The following is a 27,372-nucleotide window of genomic DNA, read 5'->3' as shown; positions in this document are numbered from 1 at the left end:
ATATCCAACAATCAGCAGCATCTATCATAGAACCTATTAAATTATTATTTTTCTTTCCTCCTAGACACATGACTTATTCATAACAAAAAATAACTGTCTTCTGTGATTCATACCTGCATGGTATCACCTCCTTGTGCAAAGGACCCTACTGTAGATACTTGAGAGGGACTAAGCATACTCAGATAGCATAATTTTTGGCTATTATTTACCCACTATTTGGACGATGTCCTTTCAAATCTACTGTTAGAAATTATTTCATCGATTTCTTTCATATCAAAAGTCCAAACAAATGGAAATGTAAACAAAAGCTCCATAATGCATAAAACAGTTTGGGAGGTTCAAGGAAGACAATACATTCAGGAACATTTCTGAAAAATCTCTAATAATGTTCCTAATGTCTAAATTGGTAACATTAAGTATAATCTATAAAAAGCTAAGCGCTTTGTAAAGAAATAGTAATGAGACAATTGTGTTAAAGAAAATAGTGCTCTGAGAGGTACACTACCTGTTGCTTCAAATGCTTAGTAGCTGCATCGCCATTTTTGGGGTCACTCAGAGCCTCTTGTAAAGCCTGATGACAGAGGATTTGGTCCTTAAGTACATAATTTATACCTGTAAATGAGATGCAATCAATTTACTGAGTTTCAACTGAGGCTGCCATTTGCTTCGTTTTAGGTAAAAATATTTTTAAAGCTGAATTGTCAGTGTTGTATCACAGACTTAAGCCTGGCTTAACAAGTATTTTACATAGCTTGTGGTTAATAGTTTGTAACTGTAACCATACATATTTATAAGACAATCTGTTATTTGTATTTCTAAAATATTAAGTATCTGATTTCTCCTGGGCATCCAGTACAAACCTAACGTGTATCCATGAATCCACTTCTACCACAGTTCAAAAAGTGTGAAACTTAATAGCTAAAATTGTTCATGAATAATAAGAGGACCTTATGCAACTGTATCAAGTGTTCAAAATTTATCTTTAATTTTGGACAACCTTTATTTTGAGGTTATTTTGCTTTTAAAATTGATTAATTTTATTTAATTAAAGCCTATCTATAGCTTGCCGCCAACATCTTTAGTCATTAGGTGGCAAACATCTTTAACTTTCTCTAAAGAAAAAGCTATATGCAGGCTTTGGAACTGTAGGCAGTAGGGATAAATGCTGAATGGTCACCAAGATGGACAAGATCCATGAGAAAACAAAACATAGAGTGGGGGGAAAAAAGAGCACTGGCGTAGGGAAGAAGGATGAAGGGTTTGTGACCTTGCAAATCTTAGTACTTCTGCTAGTATAAAAATTATCACAAACTCACTGGTACTTGCTCTTCTTAGCTTCCTAATTAGGTCTTCTAAGTCTTCTTTAGACAGTGCAGAAAGGGGTACTTGCTAGAATATACACAAGCAGACACATATAAAAATTATTTTGTTGTTTTGATGATGCTATATCAAAAGGCTAACAATATACGCTAAGCAGAACAAGGCCCAAATAAGCAACAACAAATTTTCTCTGATCTTTTTAACACAGATGCCATTAGACTAATACTAGTGATCACATACTACTACAGAGGGCATGATATTCAAGTTTTCTTCTATTAGACAACGTAGTTACTTGAGAAAAGAAAAAACTAACCAACTTGGTAATAAACATGATTTATGCCTAATTTACAGGACCAGGAAAACTCAGTGCTTGGCTTTCTCTCATTTTAGCTCATAAACTACAATAACTAGCACTTATTACTGGAAAACAGTCTGTTGCGTGTTACATCATTATTATTATTATTATTATTATTATTATTATTATTATTATTAACCTTTATTTATGAAGCACTGTAAATTTACACAGCGCTGTACATGCAATCTTTTTAGTTAGACGGTTCCCTGCCCTCGGGCTTACAATCTAAAAAGACATGACACAGAAGGAGAAGGGAGTGGTGGAGGGAAAGGGTAAGAGGTCCAGCAGTTCCTCTCTACCTCCAAGGCCTGGACCAAGGCAGATGGACTGGAGGGAGGGCTTGGCTTCATAATGGATGGTTAATCTTCCAGGGAAAATACATACTCTCAAGTAGGATAATGCATATACAGTACATAGCAATACAGGAAATGGTTTGATAAACAGGCACATGTTGCTCCCTTTTGTGACTTTTGGCATTATAATTGGTTACAGAGTATTTGGTGTGCTACAAAAACACTTGTGGCCCAATCCTATAGTATATATATCTACATCAAAGTAAAGAAACTTCGGACCATATTCAGTCTCTCAAGAACATTTTGTAGCCAATCAGACCACCCCAAACGTCTAAATGTCTATGGGAGTTAAAATCACTCAGAGTTGGTGAACTGCCACTCCTCTGGCTGAAAATAGCCAAAACAGGAACCAGAACACATTTCTATTTTTAAAGGCTTTCAGCCAATTTTCAGGGGGTGCATCCCACTTTAAGGGACAGGGCCTATAACTGGCCTCTACAGTTGGAATGAATATACTTCTGACTAAAAACACATCTGATTTTATCTTTTTCATGTCATATTACCAGAAATGTGTATAAATCTAGGCAAGGCTGCAAATGACACCATGCACGAGAAAGGTAAGAGCAGATGGATGCAGCCATCTGGATTTTCTGCAAAATTCACATGGGGCCCTTTCATACCACACCATTATAGTGCCATGATTCCACTTTAACTGCCATGGCAACATCACATGGGATCCTGGGATTTGCAGGTAAGGCAGGGTATTGAGCTAGTGCTTCACCAAACCCACAGGATTCTATAGGACACTACAATGAAAATTAAAATGATATCAGAGTGGTACAATTTAGTATGAAAGGGCCCTTGGGTATGATGCCTCAAAGGATCAATAGCATTTCTGACCTTTTCTACAGGAGCAAAACGTCATTGGCTATGCTGGGGTTTAAAGAAGAGAACAACTCAACCAATATTAAATGTACTACACTGCCATGACAAGCAAGTCTTGCTCCAAAATTATGGTAGGGATTGTGGACAGATCTAGATATACAGTACTGCAGCACTGACAACAAGGGTGGGGAAATGTGACCTACAGAGTACATTTATGAGGCTACTGAAGTCTCACCATCAGTCCCCAAAAGCTTCCACCACCCCAAGTTTTGTTCTCAAAAATGATGAAAAAAACCTCCCAAACACAACCTCTAAAAGCCCACAAAAATCTACAGAAACCCCCCCCCCCATAACTCTTTTAATCCAAGTACTTCCAAAATGGGGACCAAAAGCGACATGACTTTGTAGGTATTTAGGTGCATTGTTTGGGGTGTGTGGCCCAAAGGGGGTTGCCATAGGCAGAAAATTGGCTTCTGGCCCTGGTGCAGTTGCCCACAACTGACCAACACTATATTTTTACTGCCATATTCTTTCCCCAAACTATAATTGACAGGTGCTATCTGTCTTGATTAACATTTACAAATAACTTGTTTTTAAAAGAATCATTCACCTGTTCTTCAGGTAATTCTGTTGAATCTTTCAGTCCTGCATTAATATCTTGGGCAAAGTAGACCTAAGGTAAAAAATAAAATAAATATCACATTATGGTCTATTTATGATTCAACAACAGAAAAGGGGTTTTGCAACATAATTATACAGATTCATAGACTTTAATAATAAAATTGTTCAATAAAAAGTTCCACCATTTCCACTGAGAATTGATCATATCATGGCATAAGGCTATTGTAATAGTGGCACTGGTTATAGTAATTCTCAGTACATAACATTTTTAGAAAGATGAATCATATAGTTGGTTTATTTTAATTAAGACTACAAAACCGAAATGAGAAAACAGCCTTTGTTCACCAACATGCTTTTCTTTTTTTTAAAGATATCATTCCTTTTATTTTTCTCCTGTTGAATTCTCATTCTGACCCTTTGCCTTCAGGTCCTTAGATGGTCCTTGCTTTTGAGTGTTAACGGGTTAAAAAAAACCTTAAGAGTGTTCAGTATGTCATACAGAGGAAGGCAAATAAGTGCTTGCCAAACTTGAACTACAACTCCCATAGTCCCTGAAAACATCCTGGGGTAGCCGTGTTGTCCATATAGCAAATCCAATCAAAAATCCACCAAACAGTGATACCTTTATTGGCTATGGTGAATTTTTGACTGTATTTTCACATAATCCCTGTCCAATGATAATACTGTCGGGGGTTAGGGGAGCTATAATCCAAAACATTTGGCGAGTACCATAAAGTACCATCTGCACAAGATGCATATGGATGGACTGTATCTAACTGTATCTGCACACTGGCAGATGAGAGCATCACTGCTAAGAATGCTTTGCTTGTCTTACACCTTTTAAAGACCACTTCAGTTCTTTCATGCCGTTTCAAGTACACTTACAGGCTTTGGTTTCTCTCTTGAATTACACTTCTTCAAATGTTTTTGCAGCTGATCTTCATATACAGTGCTAAAAACAGAAATGGGAAGAACACTGGTAATGCTATGCATCTTTTTTTAAAACCACCCTCCCCTCCTCCAAACATACAAAGCTTCCTTACTGCTTTGGATCCAAAGGGCAGGGAATTCTTTTTCTGCTTTTTTCTTCCTGGAAAAAGGGGGAAAAACATTTTAAACTTAAAATACTGTACACTGTCTTTGTTCAAACAAGTTTTTTTTTATGGCTTAAAATTCAGTTTGAGCTATGGCATAACTTTGAAAGCTAGCTTCAGTTGCACAGCTCTTTTTGGTAGCAATACTGTGCCTAAAAATTGCATACTGTAAACATTAATTTACAAAGAATTAAACGGTCAAAGGGGGAAAACCTGCATGATAGTAACCAACAAAGAAGATGCATCTTTTAAGCACCAAGAAAGTACAATGAGGAGGGGGGAAATGCCTATTTAATTAATAAATACCTCTCACTAAGACTATACTGTCGCCTACCACTAGAAAGCAAACTCAATGGTACAGTACAGAATGCTCTTGAGCATGTGCAAAGTGGCTTTTCCACATCTGGAAATAATGGGAACTTGTGGGGAAGAGGATTATTGCAAAGAAATGAATGATTTCTCCAAGATTTGCCTTGCTTTCTGTTGCTTGGGAGCTAAACATTTCACAAATCTACAGATCCCAGAAGTCTATAGCACTGAGCCATGGCAGTTAAAGGGGAGTCAAACTGCATTAATTCTACATTGCAGATGTTCTTACTTCTTTTCCTTGTACAGAAGTGGAGGGTGCGTCTACACTGTAGAAAAAATGCAGTCTGACACCACTTTAACAGTCATGGCTCCATTCTATAAAATCCCGAGATCTGTAGTTTGGTGATACATCAGCAGAAAAGGTTAAAGAAGACCTCCGTTGCATCCACAGAGCAGAAATAATCCGGTTTGACATCACTTTTAAATGCCAGGGCTCAATGCTAATTGAAATCTGGGAATTGTAGTTTATTGTGGCACCAGAGCTCTGCAGCCCTTTGGAGCAGAACTCTGGTGCCACAATAAACTGCAGTTCCCAAAATCCCATACCACTGAGCTGTGGCAGTTAAAGTGGTGTCAAACTGGATTACTTCTGCAATGGGAGAGTGTCCCAGGATTCATAGAATGGGTGGAGAGAGATCTTGTAGCACTTTTGAAACTTCCCACATTACCGCACTATCCTCTTATAGCGCTGCTATTGCACTATGCTCTTTTACTGCTCTGTCTGCCTCCTGTTGCATTCTGGGGTTTGTAGTTCAGTGAGGCCTAAGAGCTCTCTGGCTGAGAATTCTAAATGCACCTCCAATTAAACTGCAAATCCCAGAATGCAACAGGAGGCAGTTGGAGCAGTTAAAGTGGAATATAATAATAATAAATAGTTTATTTATATCCCGCTTTTCCAATTTTTGATCCTAGCAGCATTAGGAGAATGCTTAAAGGAATAAAGTCTACTAAAGTCAACTTCTTCAGATGATTGTGGCCAAAAGCATCTGTGGAAGTAGACTGAAGTCTAGGAAAGCTCATGCTGCCAACTTCTTCCTTCCAGTGAGTCTCAAAGGTGCTACAAGATCCTTCTGCATTATTATTATTATTATTTATCTTTATTATATCCAACTGAATCTGAGGAGGTAGGCTGAAGTCTATGGCAGCTCATGCTGCCACCCTCTTCCTTCCAGTGGGTCTCAAAGGTGCTACAAGACCTCTCTCTATGTACTGATTCCAGAGACTAACAGGGCTATATCCCTGAATGCTCCCAGCACAGGATGGAGCTACAGCACTTAAAAGTGCTATCTGGGTGAAAAAGAGGGCTGAGAAGGCAGTCTTCTTGTGTTCTGCCCCTGGGGCCACCTCTTGGGCTCCATGTTCTCCACAGAAGCGCCTTCCTTGGGCAGGGACCATCTTGCAGAAGCGCCTCTTCCTCTCCACGAAGAAGGCGCAGCGTCGCCCGGGATGAGGCTGAGGGGAAGCGGGCTCTGAGAGCGCCGCCATTTTGCCTCCTCTCCTCCTCCGCCTCCAATCCCTCCTTCCTTCCTCCTCTTCCTTCGGCCTTCCTCCTCCCCTAAAGAGCTGGGCGCCAGACCCAAGCCTCCCTTGGCCTTCCCTGAGGGCCTGCTTTGCCTTGGAACTAGAGCAGGGGATGCTTGGAGAGCTCTCCTCCAGGGCCAGGGGCCTGATGGGAATTGTAGTCCAAAGCGAAGAAGTCCCGTTCCCATTATCCCCAATCCCTAAGCCTTTGCTTTGAGGGGTTCCAGGGCGCAGAAAGTCTGAGGGAATGTGACTTTGCCCACAGTGGGTTTCAGTGGCCTTGCTGGGAGGACTGGGACTCTCTTCTCCAGCTTCATAGGTCCAAAACACATTGCAGAAATAACCCACTTTGAGACCACATTAACTGCCTTGGATCAAGGGCTAGCAAATTCTGGGAACGATAGTTTTGGTAAGACATATAGCCTTCAGAGAGATTTGGTGCTATGATAAACTACAGTTCCCAGGATTCCCTAGCACTGAGTCAGGGCAGGTAAAGAGGCCTCAAATTGGATTATTTCTGCAGTGTGTTTGGGAACATACTCCGTTATGCCAGGCTGGCTCTCTGATTTGTATTTTAAAGGAGGGCATTTAAAATTCTCAGGCAGAGAGCGTTTGGGCCTCACAAAACTACAAATCCCAGAATTCCACAGGAGGCAGCCAGAGCCGTTGAAGTGGAATAATAGTGCTGTGGCAGTGTAGCCTTGAGTCCCTATATTGGGAGAAAGGTGGGATATAAAATAATAATAATAATAAATAGTGTGATATTGTCCAGAACTGGGAGGAAAGGCAGGATGGAAATAATGACAACAACAACCACCATTTAACACCAAATAGGGACACAGTTGGTTGGCTAGTCCTCCTGGACATTCCCTCAAGAAGGCTGCTGTCGCACTGCAGATTTAATGTAGCTTGACACTGCTTTAACTGGCAAGGCTCCATCCTATGGAATCCTGGGATTTGTAGTTTGTTGTGGCACCAGACCTCTCTGACAAAGAAGGCGAAACACTTAACAAAACTAAACATCCCAGAATTCCATAGCCTTGAGCCATGGCAGCAAAAGGCATGTCAAACTGCATTAATTCTATGTTGCAAATGTTGTGGGTTCCTATCTGTCTCCCTTGTGTAGAAGCTGAGGGTGTGTCTACACTGCAGAAATAATGCAGTTTGACACCACTTTAACTGCCATTGCTCCAGCCTACAGAATCCTGGGACCTACAGCAGAGAAGGCTGATGACCTTGTAAAACTACAAGTCCCAGGATCCCATAGCAGTGCTATCCTGCATTTAACAGCTGATCTTTTGTTCCCTCAATCAAGTGACCAGTAGGACTCTGGAGACCTGGGTCTGGCCATGAATCCCAATGGGTGGCCTTGGGAGAGTCACACTCTCTCAGCCTCAGAGGAGGGCAATGACAAAGTGGAGCCATGTGTCCAAAGGGGGTCTCTTCCAACTCTACTGCAACTAGTCGGGGTCCTCCTCCTTCCCTCGTGCAAAGGCTAAGTGGGGAAGTAAACACAAGCAGCCCCGGCGGCCATTTTGCCTGGCTGTCGGTTGCAGCAGCCATTGGGGCTGAGAGGCAACTAGCACCGCCTCCTTCCCTCGTCGTCTTAGGCCTCTCCTCCTCCTTTGCTCTCAGCGGGAGAGCGGCGCCAAACTCAAAGAGGCACAAGATGGCGGCGGAGACTCTCTTCAGTCAGTTGGTGCCTGTCCAGGTCAAGGGCCAGGGAGGCCACGACAGGTGAGGGCAGGGAGATCATCATAGCAATAGTAATGATAATGATAATCTCTCTGTTCTTTGCCAAGAGATTTGTAAAAAGACAAGGCTGCATCCACACTGGGGAAATAACCCGGTTTGGAAGCGCTTTAACTCTCTTTCTGGCTCTTTGCTATGGAATTCTGGGAGTTCTGGGGTACAGGCCACATTTCTGCCTGTTGTGCAGCTGTTTAACTCTCAGGTATAATCTGCACTGCAAAAACAATGCAGCCTGACACCGCTTTAACTGCCACCAGTGTTATGGGATTCTGGGATTTGTAGTTTTGTGAGCCCACTCTCAGAGGGCTCTGGTGCCCCAACAAGCTGCAAATCAATTGCATTGAGCCATGGCAGTTAAAGTATTGTCAAACTGTATTATTTCTGCAGTGCAGATTAGACTTCAGAGTGTTGCAGCTTGAATCATACTTACTCACTTGAAGATAAGTCCTGAGGCTGCTATTTTACGCTGCAGTTGTAAAAGCACTTGAAACAGTGCTCTTAGAGGAGCACTGAGTGCTAGAAGTTAACATTAATGTACTTCTTGGGAATGCTGCAGTTCCTGAGCCATCAAGCAGCAAATGCAAACTGCGTTTTGGATCTTCTTTCACAAGTTCTTGTTGCAACATGGTTTATATGAAAACAGAAATGATTTGTGGCTAAATTTCAGAATTGTAAATCAGAATATTGTGCTGACATATTTAGCGTATTGGAACTAATAAACACTGTTTAGTAAGACATCTGATTGAATGTTTTTCTGTTCATTACTATTTTGTGCTGCTTCTAAATTCAGACCTGCACCAAAATGTAGCCAAATAGTTGTTTGTTGTAGCTCCCTTAACAGTTCAACTCTTTTTTATTATAAAGAACTTAAACCACTACAATACTAAAGTCACAGGGATGAGTGTTTGACTAGGACTCTGGCAGACTAGTGTTCAAATTCCTGCTAGTCAGTGGAAACCAATGGAAACTCATAGCCTTAGAGCAAGGCAATGGGAACCCCCCTCTGAGCAAATCATGCTGAGAAAACCTGCGATAGGGTTGCCATAAGTCAGAAATGATGTGAAGGTACACAACAATAATATAGTGAAATTGAAGAAAAATAGTTAGGGTAGCATGGGACACAGCTTGTGGAATATATAGTAATATAGTTTTGTAGTAGTGATGTTTTAAGAATACATTTCTGTATTTTTCAGGAGGATAAATGTTCGTGTGAGTATTGAACTGCAATCAACAACAAATCCCATTCATAGAAAGGTTTGTGTCTCACGTACAATACACTGACTGATACTAATAGATGTTCAGTTGTTTCTACATATGATTCTTTTTACAGGTAGAAGCAAACTCATTGCTTAGGCAGCTAACACCAAACAGGTGCTTCCGTGAACTTGGAGCAAGCAGTATTCTAGGGCTTACTGGTTTTTATCCAAATGCACACTGTGATTGACAATATTGCCTGTCTATGGAAAATGCCTTAAAGCAGCGGTTCCCAACCTGTGCTCTGAGGAGCCCTTAGGGCTCTGTGTGCACTTCCCAGGTGCTCTATGGCTGCTCCAGGAAAATAAAAGAAATGAAAGAAATAAAAATTATCTATCTCTCCTCCCCAACACCATTAACTTGTAAGACATAGGGTAGGCCTCTCAGGGGCTCAGCCATAGAAACTGATTCTAAAAAGGGCTCTGCAAGTCAAAAAGGCTGGGAACCCCTGCTTTAAAGCAAGGCTTGGCAACCTTTTTACAGTGGGGGGCATTGCCTGGTGGGAAGAGATGTGATCGAGGACTACATGCAGTGGTCCTTGTTATCTGCTGGGGTTTGCTTACAGCCCCCGCCCCCCATGAATATCAAAATCTGAGGATGCTCAAGTACCATTAAATATAATGGCATAGTAAAATGGTGTCCCTTATATAAAATGGTAAAATCAAGGTTTGCTATTTGGAATTTATATTTTTTAAAAAATATTTTCAAGTTGTGGATTGTTGAACCCAGGGATCTGGAGAGCTGACGGTATTACTTTATTTATTTATACCTCATCTTTCTCAAGGAATGAGACCCAAAGCAGCTTACACTAATGTAAAACAAAAATTTAGCTAAAATTTTACAAAAGTAAAAACATTTGTTAAAAACAGTTGTTGAACACAAAAGTTATAAGCAATATCCTCACCTCACATTTATATGATGGTAGCTGGAGGAAGAGAAAAACCCCTGAAGTCTGGTCTGGCAGGAGTGAACTGGGGAGGGCAGATTATGGATGTATGTGATTTGGGAAAACCTGTACAAATGTGTACAGGTTTATCATCATCATCATCATCATCATTTTATTTATACCCTGCCTCCATAATCTGCCCTTCCTAGTTCATTCATATCCATCCATAGCTCACCCCCCTTGATTTGAACAGTCATCAGGATTACGAATCTTTTCCAGATACTGTACTCAGAAAACTGGGATACCATTTCCCAACTCTCAGCAGAGAAACACAGCCAGTTGCCAATGAAAGGGCTGTGTGTGCATTTTTTACCCTTTCCCTGGCAGTTGGATTTTGCTGTGTCCCTCTTCCCCACTGCCAGCTGTGGCCTGCTTTCTGCCTGAGCAATAGAGATAGTGGAGGTAGTGCAGGTGTTAACTTCCACAATCCCCCTCTTTCTCAGATGATCTAAGAATCAGCTGACAGGTGCCAAAGACAAGGCATGGAGGGTAAGCAGAGCCTGGAAGGGGAGGTGTGTGGGCTGGATGGGGACGTTTCCCATCATTGTCTTAAAGATTATATTTAAGTACAGTGCTGTACAGTTTCTTTTGGAACATTATGGATTAGCCTTGCTTTTAGCTTAATTGTTTTTTTTAATTGTTCTGTGGTCTTTGGTGGATTCCTATGTTACATAGGAGCTTCACCACTTTTTCATTTGTATGAGTACTCTGTTTACTGAATGCATTCACCAGAGAAATAAATTACTCTAGCCAGCTATATAATCCTTTTAAACACTTTGCTTTTAGGAGTTAGTTGTTCGGCTAACTGAGGATTCTGATCCCTTCTTTCTATATAATCTTGTTATTTCTGAGGAAGATTTTCAAAGGTACGTTTTCAAGTTAATTTTCTCGTTAGAAATATTTAGTTAAATCGCATCTTTCAAAGTTTTAATTGGATGATTATTAAGTGTTTGGTAATGCTTTATATGTCTTATACAGTATTATAAATGGTATGGTAAAGTTCATAACAGAGCAATTTAAACCAGTCTGTCTGTAGACTAAAGATTATGTAACGTACTGTTTCAATATTTTCTAATGTCATAAATTATACTCATGCATTTGATGTGATACTCTTGCAAAAGACATGGTGCTTCACCCAGCCTGGGTGTCCCACTAGACTGGTTTCACCCAGTCATCATCTAACAGTACTAAAGCCCTGGTTCAATTCTTTTATGCTAAAGGTGGTCAATTTTTACCAGCTGAGCTTAGGGTATTCCAGGCTAAGTTATTGTCACAACTGCTCTTGGCATACCAATATGAATTTCAGGCATCTCTTCAATATTGGAAGGAGTTCTCTCAGGTTTTCTTTGGAGACTATTGGGGTACCTAATTATGTCACACTCCCTCTGAGAGTGGGGGTGTCTCCTTCTTTGGAGGTCTTTAAACAGAGGCTAGAGGGCTATTTGTCGGGGATGCTTTGATTGTGAGTTCCTGCATGGCAGGCAGTTGGACTGGATGGCCCCCAAGGTCTCTTCCAACTCTAGGATTCTATGACTCTATGTGTTGTCAGTGGTCTTCTGGCTTGAAGGTCATTGCCTCTCAGTGGAATGCATGGCTTGAAGTTGTGCGTTAAGGTACTGGCTAAAACCTTTATGTAGGCCTGGAGTCTGGCTATCCGTTTCCTGTCCTGAAAAACACTTATACATCCCTTTAGTCTAAAAATATTAGAGAAAAATTGCAGAGATTACGTTTCTTGGATACAACCTGTTCTCCTATAAGTGTAAGACTACAGTTCAATCCTGAGGGGAGAGGGGCGGTTATTAACAAAATGTGACTATTGTCAAATATTGCACTGCATCAACCACAAAGCTTGATTAAACATAATCCCCTCTGCCATATTAAAGGGTCAGTATCAAGGAATTTTCTATGAGGATCATGTTTGCCCTTGTGAGGAGGGTTAGTAGAGTCGAGAACTCATATCATTTTCTCTTGTACTTTTATAAAGATGAGAAATTGAGATTAATTACACCTCTCCTATCTAATGGAATATCTCAGAATTGGTACATGGTATACTTGCAAGGTGATTCCGATAATGCATAATGGAAACAGCTGCAAAGTTTTTCCTTTCTGCTTCTAAAACATAGGACTTTGACTCACACATGTATCTGTCTAATGGTTGTAATGCTAGGAATCTTATGCTGTTTTATAGCTTTTAATTAATACTTTTCTATTATGTGTGAATAATATTTTATATTATTTGTGAATTATGGCATGTTAGTGCTTTGTGATAATAATAAAAGGTGACATTGGTAATACAGTGGGCCTTCCACATTCACTGGGTTAGGGGCACAGAACCCCTTTGAAAGTGAGAAAATGCAAATAAAATACCAACATTTAAAAATATATTTGTAACATAATTTTAACACACACACACACATATATATAATAAAGACTTTTGTTGATGTTTGAATACTTTCTATAGCGAGCCATCACGTGTGCTTTGAAAGAAAAGATTGGTGTGTTCACTTAAAATGAAAATAAGAAAGGTAATTCCAGTGTGGCTTGGATAAACCAAAACTGAGATAGTCCTTAGGAAGTTTTAATGAAGGATACAAGTGGCAAGCAAAGATCTTGATAAGGAGAGATGATTTAAAACACTTTGTCTTGAGCTGTTCGTTTCAGCTTTAAACGTTTTTGTCCTTGTTGCAGTTACTGGTCATAAAAATAATATGGCTATTTATAATTTGCTTCCTTTTTATATAGCTTAAAACTCCAGCAAAGTCTTCTGGTAGATTTTTCTGCTTTCCCTCAGAGATTTATAGATCTTCTGCAGCATTGTATCCAAGAACAAAATAAAGACATCCCAAGGTTAGTAATATGTATGCAATATTCTGTATTTTCTTCAAAACAATTACAGGATGAAAGTAACAGCAGCATCCAAAAAACCAATGTACACATAAAATACTTTTCTAAAAAAAAAATCAAGGTTAAAAAAACCTTGATCTTTCAGGTATTACTGCACACGATCCTCACTCAATATGAGTAGAGGTCAGACATGGAGGCAGATGTAGTTCAGCAACATCTTGAGAACTGCACATTTCTAGCCTCCTATATAGTTACTTCAAGTTTAGTGAAAAAAAGAAACATTAAAATAAAAGCAATGTTGCCATCCATTATTTTTTGCTATGACTTTCCTCTACAAGCACTAGTTAATTTTATAACCTTTAAGTCAGGAGTGGGCAACTGTGGAGGGGATGGGTGTCATTTTTCACCTCTGCATCCTCTGTGGAGTACACAAGTGTTCTTGATAATGTCATTTCCATTTCCATTTTTAGCCAATTTTTTGGAGGGAAGTTGGTTTTTCTTAAGCATTGGAAGTGCTGTGAGGGCTAAAATGCTGTGTTTGGCAGAGTTTTTAAAATTTTATTTATCTATTTATTTATTTGGTGGGGGTTTCCAGGACCACAGCATAGGGCTCCGTGGGCTACATGTGAACCACAGGCTGCACTTTCCCTGCCCTTGCTTTACATAGGGGACACACATCTTCTGTTGTGAGATTTTGGTGCTTTTCCTATAGTGGCATAGAGTATTCTTGAATGGATTGGTTTCTCCTTTCTTGACAGTAGCTAGGGCTTATTCAAGTCAGATCTGTAATTGTAGTTCGGCATAAGAGAGAACATCTTTCCAGTTCCATCCTCTAAGGAACAGGGCATTATTGGGCCTCCAGTATATAGCTTATTTTTCCAGTTTCTCTTGCATGTGGCCTCTTTCCATATCAATTAAGACTCTGTTAAAGTGCACCCATATTCCTGTCTCACTGAAACTTTTTTCCTTTATCTTTCCTTTTCTCTTTCTATGTTATGATGAGCACCATGAGGCCTTCCTAGAAGACTGCAGTTTGCTTCTGGCTCTCTTAATAAGGCTTGCATGCTTCTCAGGAAAGGCTATTTTGCATCTATATTGATCAGCAATGATTCAACTAGTCTAGTCTACTTTTGCTGTGGGCTTTCATATCATTTCCTTCTCATGGCTACTAAGGGTTTTCTAGGCAAGATTTGTTAAGAGGGGGTTTGCCTTTGCCTTCTTCTGAGAGAGTGACTTGCCCAGTGGGTTTCCATGGCTGAGTAGGGATTTGAATCCTGGTCTCCAGAGTCATGGATCAACACTAAAACCTCTATACTGCATTGGCTTTCTAATAAAAACTAAGCTGTACAGTCTTTATTTTAGCCCACTATTTCCCCAAAGCTGCAGAGGGGGGAAAAAGGTAAAAACACAGTTAAAAACATACAAAAACCTATTAATAAAATGGTATTAAACTTTCTGTACAGTTAAAAGCATTTAAAACATTGTTATAAAAACAAAGAATAAAAGTAGTACAGCACACTAAGAGCTCTTGTAAGAAAGCAGTTATTATTTCAGTGCTGGAATAAAAGGGGGTTCATCTGCTGATGAAAGGACTGGATGGAGCTATAATAACCTTCCAAGGAAGATACCTTCAGAGCCTGGGAGCAACCCCAGAGAAAGCCCTCTCTTGCATTCCCACCAAATGTGGCTATGAAGGTCATGAGATGAAGACTATCACGTCTCCTTAAGATTGTACAGTTTAAGCAGGCTCATATAGGAAGATACAGTCCTTCAGATGACCTGAGTTTGGGCTGTTTAAGGCTTTGTCGGTCATCACCGCCACTGAATTGTGCTGCGAGACAGTTTAGCAGCTAGTGGAGCCATTATAATGAGGGATTTGACTGACAGAAGAAGTAGCCACTAATTATAATTATGTGCCTTCAAGTCATTTCAGACTTATGATGACCCTAAGGTGATTCTATCATGGGGTTTTCCTGGCAAGATTTATTTAGAATGGATTTGCTTTTGAAGGTGAGAGAGTGTGACTTGCCCAAACTGCTCAGTAGGTTTCTATGGCTGAGCAAGGATTTGAACTCTGGTCACCACATTGGGTTTTTCAACTAACTATAATAATTTGTGGATTATCACTTTGATGGGATGGGAACAAAATAAAGGGATTGTTACTTTCTTTGTACTGCTTTGTACTTTCACAGGGATGTGTTCTTCACAGTTTGAAAGATCCAGTTAACAAATCTTGTCATGTGATCTTATTCCTTCTTTTTAGGTTTTTGCTACAGTTGATTTCATCAGGATCAAGTTTAGATCATGCGCCATCTTTTTTAAACGTGGTTGAGACCAATCCATTTAAACATCTTACCCACTTGTCCCTAAAATTTTTACCAGGAAATGATACTGAAATCAAGAAGTTTTTGGCAACCTGTCTGAAATGTGTTAAGGTAAAATGAGTGTTTCAACTGGACACTATAGTCTTACTCTTTCATTTATATGGGCATAATAGCTATTGTTCATAATTTGGTCACATGAAGAAGCAATGTAAAAAGTCATGTGGTACTCTGCTATGGGGTATGCTGTTAATAGATGTACTCCTTTGTATTTAATTATAATAGAAAAATAAGGTAATCTCAGCCAAGATGCCGTTATAATTTTGAAAATGCATTAATTATATAAACTGTATAAATAAGTAATATTTCACAGTATTGGAAATAACATTAAGAGTTAAATAGCCTAACTTGTTACTCTGGCAATATTAATATGTTTGTAATTAATGTACAGAAATTTGTAGACTTAACTGCACAATCCTGTGAAGTCTTCCTGAGTCTAGTGCAATATACTTCCCAATAAGTGTACTGAGGATTGAAGTCCTAATTATTGGGGAAAGAGGAGAAACCTCAAGTGACTGACAAAGTGTTAATTGTTCATAGGAAGAAAAATTGCAGCTGGAACAAAAACTTAGCAAAACAGAAGAGGATCTTAAGAGACAGCTGAGTTACACCCAGCAGGTAACAACAACATCAATCTGAGCCAGTTTATAGAAAGCTAATGTAAAATAATCTTTTCTTGTTGTTGTTGTTTTAATAAAATTATTCTATAAAATGTGTCCAAATGTAGGACCATGGAACATCTGCCAATGGCTTTCTATTTACAGACAGCTACATTAGATGTTTGTAGCAAAATCAGCTGTTCTATGGTACCTTCAAGAGTTAAAAACTCATTGTAGCATGCATTTAAGCAAACAAAGTAATCTAGTAGCTCCTTTGAGACTTAACTTGGAAGAAATGTTTGTAGCCTGTTCTTTTATAGACTCAAGTCTATTTTATCAGATGCACAGACGGAATTAATAAAAGTTTATGGTACAAATGTTTTTCTCCCAGTTAGTCTCAAAGGTGCTATATAATTTCTTTGTCTGCTGATGCAGAATAATGCTAACAGACCTTTGTTGTTGTTTTTAAATTGTTTGTAGCTAGAGGGCCATAGTGAAAGGAGAAAGCATTATTATTCTGTGAGAAGTACCATATTGGAAAAAGATCATCAGAATAATTCTTGTACTGAGACATGTGTACATAGATAGAAAGAAGAACTTCTGCCTTGGTTTCTTTAATAAATATTGACATAATATTGGTTAAGAATCTTTGGTTAAATGTGAGCCTACTATCTAAGTTTTTCCCTTCTTTTTCACATGTAGAGTTTATCAGAAAAAAGCAGGGAATTGGACAAGTTAAGAAATGATTTGACATCCAGAACAGCATCCCTAACTAGCAAGCATAATCAGGAGCTGGCATACGAAAAGGAAAAAGCTCTCCAGGTGTGTAAGGAAAACACAATATGAACCAATAACAACATTATACTCTTGTCTATTGTTAAAGTGCTTGTTTTTCTTTGCAGACACAAGTGCAATATCAACAACAGAATGAGCAACAGAAAAGGGATTTGGAAAGCTTGCATCAGAAAACTGTCCAGCAGCTGCAGACCAGGTTAAATGAGCTGGAAATTGCAAACAAGGAGTTAATGGAAAAGAGATACAAAGGAGATTCCACAGTCAGAGAACTTAAATCCAAACTGTCTGGCATAGAAGATGTACGAAATATTTAATTATTGTGGTCTATATGAAAACAACATATGTGGTTTTTTAAAAGTTTCTATTCATCTGTAACATGAGCTATTAAAATGTAGCACATGCAGTATTACTGATTATAGTAATTTAGATTTGTAGGATATGCATTCTAAACAGTAGTGTGTAACAAGTGGCATATTTTTTTGTTTAACCAAGCAGACATGTTATAAATGTTTTATTTTACTGCTTTCAAAATATTTGTTCAAACTCCTAGGAATGCCAGAGAGCAAAGCAAGAGGTTTTGTCACTACGTCGAGAGAATGCTACCCTAGATGCTGAATGCCATGAAAAGGAAAAACAAGTTAATCAACTGCAGATGCGAGTTGCTGTTTTAGAACAGGAAATCAAAGATAAGGACCAGCTAGTTACGAAGACAAGAGAAGTATTGGATGTAACACAAGAGCAAAAGGTTTTTAATCTTTTTGTATAGCATAATTTTATTCCACTAGTGGTGACTTAAAGAGCACAACCTAGACCAGAAAGCTGCTACAGAAATATAGTAGCTCTGAACATGCTTCAGGTGGTTTAATTATTGTATGAGTAGACCACTTGTGTTGTACGCAGACTGTATTTTGAATTATTCTCATGTTTACCAAAATTTATGAAGCTTTCCTCATGGCTTAGGGCATTCCTATTTGAGAAACAACAGCCTAGAACCTGTTGGATGTGTAGAACCAGGGTTGAAAGCTTATAGGAGTACTTCAAAACCCTCTATGTTTTTCAATGACTATACAATACAAGTTGAGTCTCCCATCTCCAAAATGCTTGGGACCTGCATATGCTGCACTATTTTATTTTATATAAGGGACTATATTTTTGAATATTTGCCAACTGCCCGCTTCTGTCTTACAAAGAAATACCCAGGAGTGCTGCCACCGCCACATCGAAGGTGGTAGCAGGTGGCTGAAGGGCTCCTCAGAGATCTGTACAGTAAGTAGGTCCCTTGCAGGCTCCAGAGAGAGCCAGTTGGGAGAGCAACTGGGATTTCAGGTTGCCCATCAGCATGGAGCCTCTGCTGCTGCCAAAGCCACTCTTCCTGGGTCCTATAGTCTGGGAGCTTCTGGCACTGCTGGCCTCCTCCCACCACTGCTACACTCACCAGAAAGTGCACTCTATTTTTCATGCACTTTTTAAAAAGCTAGTTTTTCAAAACGCATCACACTCCTGGTCATTCATTCATGTCTACCTCTAGACACATGTCCCTCTCCAGCCTCACAAATGTACATACTATACTACTTGTGTTGCACCTCCAAAAGTTTCAGATTGAAGGTGACTCAACGTGTACATTATAATTGATCTTCCTTTAAAAAAAAAGGCCGTAATCCAACATACCACTGTGACAAGCAGCCAAGCTAGAGAGCCTGTCATCCCATCATCTGCCTTGTCACCGCCCTCACCATGTAAGGAAGTGGTGTTCCAAAGGGACAAAAATAATTTGACAGTCAGATGAAGTTTGCTAGAGATGAAGATTTGGGAGTTGCTGGAATTAGGGAGGAGGGAATAGATTCGAGTTCTAGGAGATTGATTAATAGATACAAACTTAACATTGAACAATTTGGTGTTTGTATATTACAAAAAATGTCTCAAAATAAAGAAACCTTGTTGTTGTTTAACCTCTGCCTGAGTTTCTATTCAGGTGACTTTCTCAGCCATGCATCATGAAAAATTCTTCATGGCTGTCCATTTTATAAGTCACCTTACGTTCCCTCCAGTGAAAGCCAAGGAAAGGTTTATGAGGTGAAAAGCTGGATGATAAGAGCCTGAGGGCTTGGTCACAACCACATAACTAGTTGTTATAATCCATATGACTTGCCAGCAGTGAACAGAATGAGCAGACATGTACTGAAGCCTCTCCAGAGTTTTCCTAAATCAGCAAACAGAATAGCACCCACCTACCAATGTAAATTGAAATAGCTGAGGTCAGGTGGAGTTGGCAAAAGCAGCATCTTAAGAAGTGGAGGGAAAAACTAGGAAGAGGATAGAGGAGTAAGGCATGGGAAAAGAAAGGTTGAAGGAAGACGTAAGACACAAACCCAGCTTTGCCTGGAATTGTTTCACATCACCTCCAGGAACTGATTGGGACTAAGTAACCAAGCACCAAGTTTCTCACCATTCTTGCTAGTTATTTTTCATATCCTAGACAACACTGCTAACCAGGCAAAGTTAAGGGAGGGTGTAACCCAGGACTAGTTTTATTTATCTTTGGAAACTAATGTTCCAATAAAATGTCTGCAATAGTTTTGGTTTCAATGACATTTGTGGAGAATGGATGATTATAGACTGTACTATTTTAATAAGCATTATTAAAGATGATGAACTTTTTGAGTTGTGTTTTAGATTGGAATACAGCTTTCAGAACTGGTATTGATAGTATATGTAAAATATATTTCTCAGAAACAAAATTTCCCTAATATGGAATGTACCATCTTTTAAAAGGCGAGCCTGGAAGAAAATACAGAAAAGAAACAAATTGAGATAGGAAAATTAGAAGGAACCCTGAAGTCCTTATCAGCTGAACTTCTTAAGGTTTGTTGAAACATAACTATTGTCTTTTTTGGTAACAACGATGTGATTTCATGTGGTCTTGATTTAGAATTCTATATTGTTTACTAGGCCAATGAAATAATAAAGAAATTGCAAGGAGATGTCAAAACTTTAATGAACAAGTTAAAACTCAAAAATACGGTAACAATCCAGCAAGAAAAACTTCTGGCTGAAAGAGAAGAAAAATTGCAGAAGGAGCACAAGGAGCTACAACAGGCAGAAAGTTCTCTTCGGGAAAAAGAACAAGAGGTAACTTAAAAGCATAGCTTCTGTGCAGTAAAAGCTTAAACAGATTTTAACTTTCACCTGATTCTTTTATTTTAATCTTATTGACACATAATCCAAAGTGTGCTGTTTCTTATTTTACACCCTGTAAAGTACTGGTTATTTTGTATCTAGAACAGATTATTGAATTTCCCTTTGACCAATTGTAAGAAAAGCTTGAGCAAATATTCTCTTAACTATGTAGAAAAAATGTCATCTGGTACAATATTTTGTTTTTAAAGCAGTGTTTTGATACTGTTGATAGCAATACGTTAAATTAATGTGGAAACATTTCAGGTGTGCAGATTACAGGAACAATTAGAAACTACAGTGCAGAAACTGGAAGAAAGCAAACAGCTTCTCAAAACCAATGAAAATGGTATGTGTGACATTCTGGCATCAGACACTAATTTGTGGAGATGCCATACTTCTCCTCCCTCTGCTTGGCAGTTAGTAACAGAACACTTTTGTTTCCTCCTCTCTTGCATAGCCTCTTTTCTCTTCATTTTTAGTGAACAATTGTTGACCGATCTGGTACTGTATATTCTTTCCCCCAGTTCTCATCCATGTGTAAGATTAATAAGAGTGTGGGCCAGTCTTCTGTTGTTTATCCTAGAACAGAGAAAACAAGTGTTGCTCCTCCATATATTTTGGAGTACAGCTTCCAGAATCCCTGATCATGCTTGTTGGGGAAGTTGTAGTCCAAAATACTTTGAATATATCAGGTTACCCATCTCTGTTCTAGAGAATTGGGCTTGTCAGTCTCTAATTTACATCCCATATTAAGGCTGAAATCCTGGGCTCACTTGAGAGTATATTGCATTGAATTCAGTGGGGCTTATATCTGAGAACACATTCATAGGATTGTGCTGGGAATCTTCTGTATATGGCTGCCTAGCAGACACATTGAACACAACATCTCAAAGGTGCTAAAAGATCCCTTTGCATACAACAATGGTAGATTGAATATAGCAATAATAGGAACTGAAAAGTGAAATGTTTAATATTCTGATTTGTAGTCATCACATGGCTAAATAAGCAACTGAATGAAATTCAGATGACAAGAAAGCAAGATATGTTAGGAACATCTACTTCTCCTAGCAACATGACGACGAGAACTGGCAGTTCACCTCACAGTATGGTAATAGTAATATAATTCTTTTAATGCTTGTATATGTACTGTAGTGCCCTGTTTTGATCTATAAAAATACAGTTGACCCTTCCCATCCATAGGGGTTAAGTCTCCCCCCCCCCCCGCAGATAGGAAAAACATGGATGTAGTGCCCCATATTATTCAGTGAATGGCAGTGTGCGAGCATCTGTGTGCACATGTTGCCATGTAATAATATGGAGTGTGGCAATTCACTGGCTGTTGAATGCGCAATTACTAGGTCACTGATCCACTGTATTATGTAATTTTTGGTTGAGGGAGGGAAAGATGTATTTGAATTCAAAACTGACACCTAGTCTTGTACCAAGGAGAGTGCTTTGTCATGAAGTATATGAGAGAAAATATAGTATAGAACAGGTTAATTCTCCCTTATCTGAAATGTTTGGGACCAGAAATGTTCTGGATTTTGGATATTTATTTATTTGTTCATATTTTTAATTATTTTGAAATATTTACATATGCATAAAGAGATATCTTGGAGAGGGGACCCAAGTCTAACCTTGAAATTCATTTATGTTTTCTATACTACATATAAACATAGCCTGAAGGTAACTTTATACATATACAACTTTATACAATATACATAACTTTGTGCTTGAAATAAAGTTTGTGTACATTGAACCATTAGAAAGCAAAAGTATCACTATCTCCACCACCTATTTGGACAGTTTTGGATTCTGGAGTATTTCAGATTTTGGAATTCCACATAAGGGCTACTCAAATTTTTTACTCCAGAAATTATGAATTCCTGTACAAATAGTAGTATGCTTGCTTACTTTTGCATGTGCTTGCCTTAAAGGAAAAAAAGGAAAAGATGTCAAAGCAGCTTGAGAATTGGTTTGTGTTGTTCTTGTTTTGGCTTCATAAGTTTCATTCTCTTTAACAGGTTGATAGTAGAATCCCTTTTTTGGGCTCAGGGTTGAGTTATCCCATCTCCCCTTTGCTACCTTTTCAAAACTTCCCAGACACAGCATTTGTCAAAAGCACCAATCAGCAGGCTTTGGGAGCAAAGGTAGGCATTTTAAATATCTTTTACAGCTTCCTTGATTTTTTTTGCATCTTTCAAGTTAGCCTTGGTGTACACTTTGCATGCAGGCTTTGTAAGTATAATTGCTGTCAGGGATAAGGCCAAAATGTTTTTGTGGTAGCAAAACTAAAACAATTTATTTATTTTTCTTAAAAAATTGAATTTCTGTTGTCATCACCATGTCCCACTGCTCTGGATCTTTTGAATAACATAATGTTTGTGAACCCCACCAAATTTGCCCCCTGAAAATGAGGTAATTAATTTTCCATGGGCAGAGGTTTTTTTTTTACATGGTACTATAATTCAACACTTCTTATAGGTCTACGTAGGTGCGGAATGGCTGCCCTTGCACATCCAGGGAAGAAGCGGCACCCTGTGCTTAGGATTTCCCCCCAGCACACGAGGACAGACAGAACACACCAGTATTCAACCCTACAGCCAAGCAGTTGCTGGTTGACTGAGCTGCAACCAGAACTCCCTCTGCCCCGCAGCTCCTTTAAAAATCGGAGAATGTTGAAAGAAGTGGATTTTTTAAAAAATGTTTTTATTCAGTTTATACCCTGTCTATCTCCTACCAAATCCAGTAACATCAAAAATCCACCAGTGATAATTCTGTTGAGCCAACCAAAATGAACACTATACATGTTGCAGGCTTTTGACACTCTGCTTGGCTTCTTTATCAGGCAAAGTGTTAAAAACCATACAGAAGGGGGAAAAAGGAAAATGTTAGTCCTAGGCCTGCATTTTGCTGTTCTTGTTCTCAGTTCAGATGGCATGGAGGGGTATTTCTTTCAGGCTGGCACCTCCTCGTTCTGGCCATGTGGCTACTGGGAGATTCTCAAAGTCCAGGAAATTTAACATCCATTTGCAACACGAGGGACTGAAGACAGCTTATAAATTCGCTAAAACATACATTAGAAAAGTTAAACAAGCAGCACTATTAAACATGAAAGAAATACATCACACTACTTTCTTTCATTGATGGGAATGAAGGAGCAGCCTTCCTCCCACCCCAATAACAGCATGGAAACACTGGAGACTTGCACTCTATGGCAGCGTATTCAAGATTCTTGAAACTGTTGAGGTATAAAGTATTAAATATGTGCAACTATTTTTGTGAACCCAGCAGGTTCAGTTCAACATGCAACTTCAAGAAACCAACAAATGTCCAGAAGCACAGCCAGGAATCCCTGTGTTGGGGAATCATTCAACAAATAAAGAAAAGTGAGTCCCTGTGCTTTTAAATTGTTTTAAGTTGTTTTTGAAATAACAATAGAAGCAACTACTAGTCTAGCTTTTATTCTTTACAAAGACACTTGTGTTGCTTCTGGAATGTCATGTATGGCTATGTCTGATCTTTTGGTTAGATCCCTTCTAACGTGTGGAACTGATTCAACACTACAAACATTTTTAGTACAAACTCTCAGAGCACATTCTACAGCAAACTGGTGGTAGATCAGGGGAGCAATATGATTTCTGTTTCCTCCAGTCATTCTGGTTGTGTCAAAGTACTTGGGAACTTTAAAGCCTCTCTGCAAATCCCAAAAAATGACGTTCAAAGTTTTCAGAAATATTATATGATGTGATGCTCTTTATTTTTTAAGTAGAAGCCACCCTTGAATCAGATTGTGATGATGGCGGGAAGGCTTACACTTTTCCCATGTGTCACTGCCACCAACCCAGACGTTAGTCCCTAGAAGTTTATATTTGATCCAAAGAATACTTTCTTTTGGGGCTAATAACTGTCAAAGGAAGCAGGTTTTGACAAAAAAGCTGCAAATGGGGAGAATTTTAATCTTTTGGAGTGCACCTCAAGCCTATCTTGAATCAGTATCAAATATGAAGGTGGTGACATGCATTCAACATCATAAGTAGTTCCGATAAGAGCAGGACTCCTGTTATGCAATCAAAGGCTGAACAATTTGATGGCAAATCAGTCTTGGAGGGAGTTAGTGGGCACCATGAAAGAGGTTCCATCTCTGGTTGTAATCCACCCAATTTGTTCAAGAGTGCAACTGGATGAGGATACTGGCTTCCAGAGAGGCTCAGACTATCTGAGTTGTAAAGGCCATACAGCCAGTTTCTGTATCCATGGATTCAACATCCACATCTTGAAAATATTTTTTAAAATTCCAAAAAGCAAACCATGATTTTGCTGTTTTATATAGGGGACACCATTTTACTTCACCATTGTATATAATAGGACTTGAGCACCCATGGGTTTGGTATCCCGGGGGGGGGGGGGGGGTTGGAACCAAACCTCAGGGTTGTTATTGGAAACTTTAAAATATGATACTTCAGGAGAAGGTGACATTTCATTTTAGTGGGCTTGGAAACGTGTTTCGCAGTGGGCAGATTGAAAACATTGCTTAGTACATTTGTGTTTTCTATTGACTAGTGGTGAAAACCTGGGATTGGATGCCAAGTATCTGAAGAAAAGGGAGGATAGTATTCCTTTACGTGGGCTCAGTCAAAATACATCTCACAACCCAGGTGAGCAAGGACATATGATTAACTGAAACGTGAAAAATTGTTTTAAAATTTTGAACATTAAACCTAAACCTAAAAACAATAAGTTTCTCTCTCCTATTATTAGCAGGACAACCAAAGTCAACGGCACTGAAAAACACACAGATACCATCCAAACCTGGAGCACTTTCTAGAACCTCTGCTTATTTTCCTGGATAACAGATAAAACATTTTACTATAATAAATGTGTTATGAGCAGTTTTGAATTATTGATGATTAACGTTCAAGTACATTCACTAAAGTACCAATTTTAAATTTCAAACATTGAAATTCAACGATTTCTCTACAATTTAATATCAAGAAGCTAGCATTTACCTGAAATATTGTAAACATATTTTATGTAAATAGTTAGTGTACCATCACTGACTTCAAACATATGGACTATAATTGGTTATTAAGTAATAACCAGCTATTGAAGTTGTGTACTTGAGAATATAAAGGGACTTGCTTTCAATCGCCATTATCAAAAGTGCCATCATAAAAGGCTTACAGTTGTTCTCCCCGTGCCAGAAACTGCTTCTGGAACAAGCACCTCAGAGGGTAAAAAAAACCCCACCCTTATCTAGGAAGTCTTCATCTTTTTCTGTGAAGCCTATCAAAGCCATTTTGTATTTATGTCTTTAAAACCTTCATCACAAGCTCTGAGTTATCAGACTTGACTCATCATTAATATAACTATACCAAGAATAAGTTTACAGACATTTATTTTTAATGGCAAGTTTACAAATGTTAGCAATGTGTAGTGGTACAACCACCTGGCCAAACTGTAAATCTTCAGTCTGCATGTCTGGAACCTACAGTTTGACCACGTGACCACACTGTTTAAATGCCAATATTTTCTAAGTGTACGAGCAGAAAAACATTAAATGAACGTATAAGCTGTTAGATTTCTAAACTTCAGTATTTATAGTTTGGAAATGAGTCCAGCTCAGTGGAACTGCTCAGTAATATGGTTTAGGACTGAGGTGCAAAGCCATCTTGGGATTTGTGAATGTGGTTAATTTTGTGTGCTATTAAAGAAGAGTAGCTAGTTTTTTGTCTGGTATTAAAAAAGCAATACTTAAAATTGCTGAATTTGGGCTTTAAAATGCCAAAAACAAAGCACTTAAAAGTTGTATGGATGTGTGGTTGTTTAGATGTTGATAGATCGCAGCTCCCTTCAGGCCTAGCTAGCATAACCAATGGGGAGGAATGCTGGAAGTAACATAGAGAGTGGTGTATGTTTCCCCCATCCCTGCCAGATTTTGCTAAGATGTTTGCAGCTGCTATTTGTGCTGAATTTAGTACAGTTCACTGCAGAATTTTAAAGGGTTTTTAGCATTTAATTTTGAAATATATAGGGCAAATTAAGCATTCTGTCTGGAGACTAGTCTGTAGCGTAGTAGCAGGTGTTCAGCATTTGAATCAAAGCATAGGATGATATACATTTTTTCTGCTAATCAGAAGTCTTGCTTTTAACTCTGGAATGTCTTAAAAGTGATATCGGAGTTGGAGATTATGTCACTATGCATTATATAAAACTATTTATTCTCCTTGAAGAACTTCTGTACAGAGGCCAGATCCTGGCTTGCACCTTGCACCTTTATTCTTGCTGGAGGAACAATGTCCACCATTTCCTTTAAGTCGCTAGAGAAGTCGCTCCTGAAAACTGAGACTCTGGAGTAGCATGTGAGAAGACATCAGAGGCTTGAAGGGGTAAATGGGGCAATCTCTGATTATTTTGATCATGCTGCCTTCTCCAGCAGGAAGCCTATTAAATTGTGGCTTCGCTTGCAAACATAAGGGTTTCTTCCATTTGTCAAGGGGCATGTTTGGATCCCACCCACTGAAAACTGAGTGGAAATCAGCAAGAATTTATAGAGCATCAATCAATCAGTTTTAAGTGCTTTGGGTTTGCATTGAAATCAGCGAAGATTTGAGCACCTTTTAACTCTGCTTAACATCTGTGGAGATTCAAAGTATGGGGGCTGGAAAATGCCCATCCTTCATTCATTCTCATTTTGGCACCTGATTTTGCTCATGTTCAGTTCTTTAGATTGTGTTCCAGACAGAACTGGCATAACTATATTAAGATTTTGTCAAGTAGGTATTTTGGTGATTCTCACTTACCTGTATACTATGAATGCTATTATACTATGTGGTTTAAAAGTAAGCAAAATTTAGCTATTTTGGTTCAGTTTCAAATATTTTATAAGCAGGTGGTATTAGAATCTTAATAACTTGCCTATTTTTTTACACAGGTAAAATTGTGATCCTGTATATTGTTTGACAAATGTAAATATAAATGAAATCTTATGTACAGTTGAATCTTTTGCAGTGTAAAATTTGTACATTTGTCTATGATCAGAATGCAGTGCTCATATTTATATCTAAATGCTGTTGTCAGTAAATTTTCAAATAAAAGGAAAGTTAATTTCCATCAGTAGTCTAAAGCTTAATATCTGACTGATGTCAAAACATTACTAAAGGTTC

General features: G+C 38.8%; 2 protein-coding genes across 6 annotated transcripts in view; one reads left to right on the top strand and one right to left on the bottom strand.

Annotated features, from left to right (window-relative positions):
- LOC149316527 (tRNA:m(4)X modification enzyme TRM13 homolog) overlaps positions 1–6,791 on the bottom strand; it is a 30,265-nt gene extending 23,474 nt beyond the window's left edge. For both annotated transcript variants that reach the window (XM_089515753.1, XM_089515754.1), the window contains exons 1-6: positions 6,282–6,791; positions 4,518–4,564; positions 4,360–4,426; positions 3,464–3,526; positions 1,317–1,389; positions 506–612 (exon numbers count right to left, since the gene is read on the bottom strand). In XM_089515753.1, coding sequence (XP_089371879.1) covers positions 506–612; positions 1,317–1,389; positions 3,464–3,526; positions 4,360–4,426; positions 4,518–4,564; positions 6,282–6,422 — 498 coding nt within the window. In that variant the 5' untranslated portion in view covers positions 6,423–6,791. The remainder of the gene's footprint in view (positions 1–505; positions 613–1,316; positions 1,390–3,463; positions 3,527–4,359; positions 4,427–4,517; positions 4,565–6,281) is intronic.
- A 441-nt stretch (positions 6,792–7,232) lies between these two features.
- Positions 7,233–27,200, top strand: LOC149316526 (spindle assembly abnormal protein 6 homolog). Of its 4 annotated transcripts, none has more exons than XM_089515751.1 (17): positions 7,233–8,195; positions 9,404–9,464; positions 11,197–11,276; positions 13,153–13,257; positions 15,518–15,689; positions 16,176–16,253; positions 16,937–17,056; positions 17,137–17,328; positions 17,580–17,774; positions 19,802–19,891; positions 19,979–20,158; positions 20,471–20,552; positions 21,193–21,314; positions 22,231–22,356; positions 23,501–23,595; positions 24,770–24,864; positions 24,971–27,200. In XM_089515751.1, the coding sequence occupies exons 1-17, from the start codon at positions 7,882–7,884 to the stop codon at positions 25,057–25,059; spliced, it is 2,196 nt and encodes a 731-aa protein (XP_089371877.1). In that variant the 5' UTR covers positions 7,233–7,881; the 3' UTR covers positions 25,060–27,200. The 4 variants fall into 4 exon arrangements, with proteins under 4 accessions (XP_089371877.1, XP_089371875.1, XP_089371876.1 ...); XM_089515749.1 differs by having other exon boundaries at positions 24,968–27,199; XM_089515750.1 differs by having other exon boundaries at positions 23,498–23,595; positions 24,971–27,199.
- The last annotated feature ends 172 nt before the right edge of the window (positions 27,201–27,372 follow it).

The sequence above is a fragment of the Sceloporus occidentalis genome, unplaced genomic scaffold, assembly GCF_023333645.1.
Source record: "Sceloporus occidentalis isolate IW3139 unplaced genomic scaffold, rSceOcc1.0.p SCAF_3, whole genome shotgun sequence".
Lineage (NCBI taxonomy): Eukaryota > Metazoa > Chordata > Lepidosauria > Squamata > Phrynosomatidae > Sceloporus > Sceloporus occidentalis.
This window is presented reverse-complemented; position numbering and strand designations above follow the sequence as displayed.

Coding starts and splice junctions, on each gene's coding strand:
- LOC149316526 (XM_089515747.1), top strand. CDS start 7,882: ATGTGTCCAAAGGGGGTCTCTTCCAACTCTACTGCAACTAGTCGGGGT. Junction 9,465..11,196: donor CAAATCCCATTCATAGAAAG/GTTTGTGTCTCA, acceptor CTTTGCTTTTAG/GAGTTAGTTGTTCGGCTAAC. Junction 17,775..19,801: donor ATGTAACACAAGAGCAAAAG/GTTTTTAATCTT, acceptor ATCTTTTAAAAG/GCGAGCCTGGAAGAAAATAC.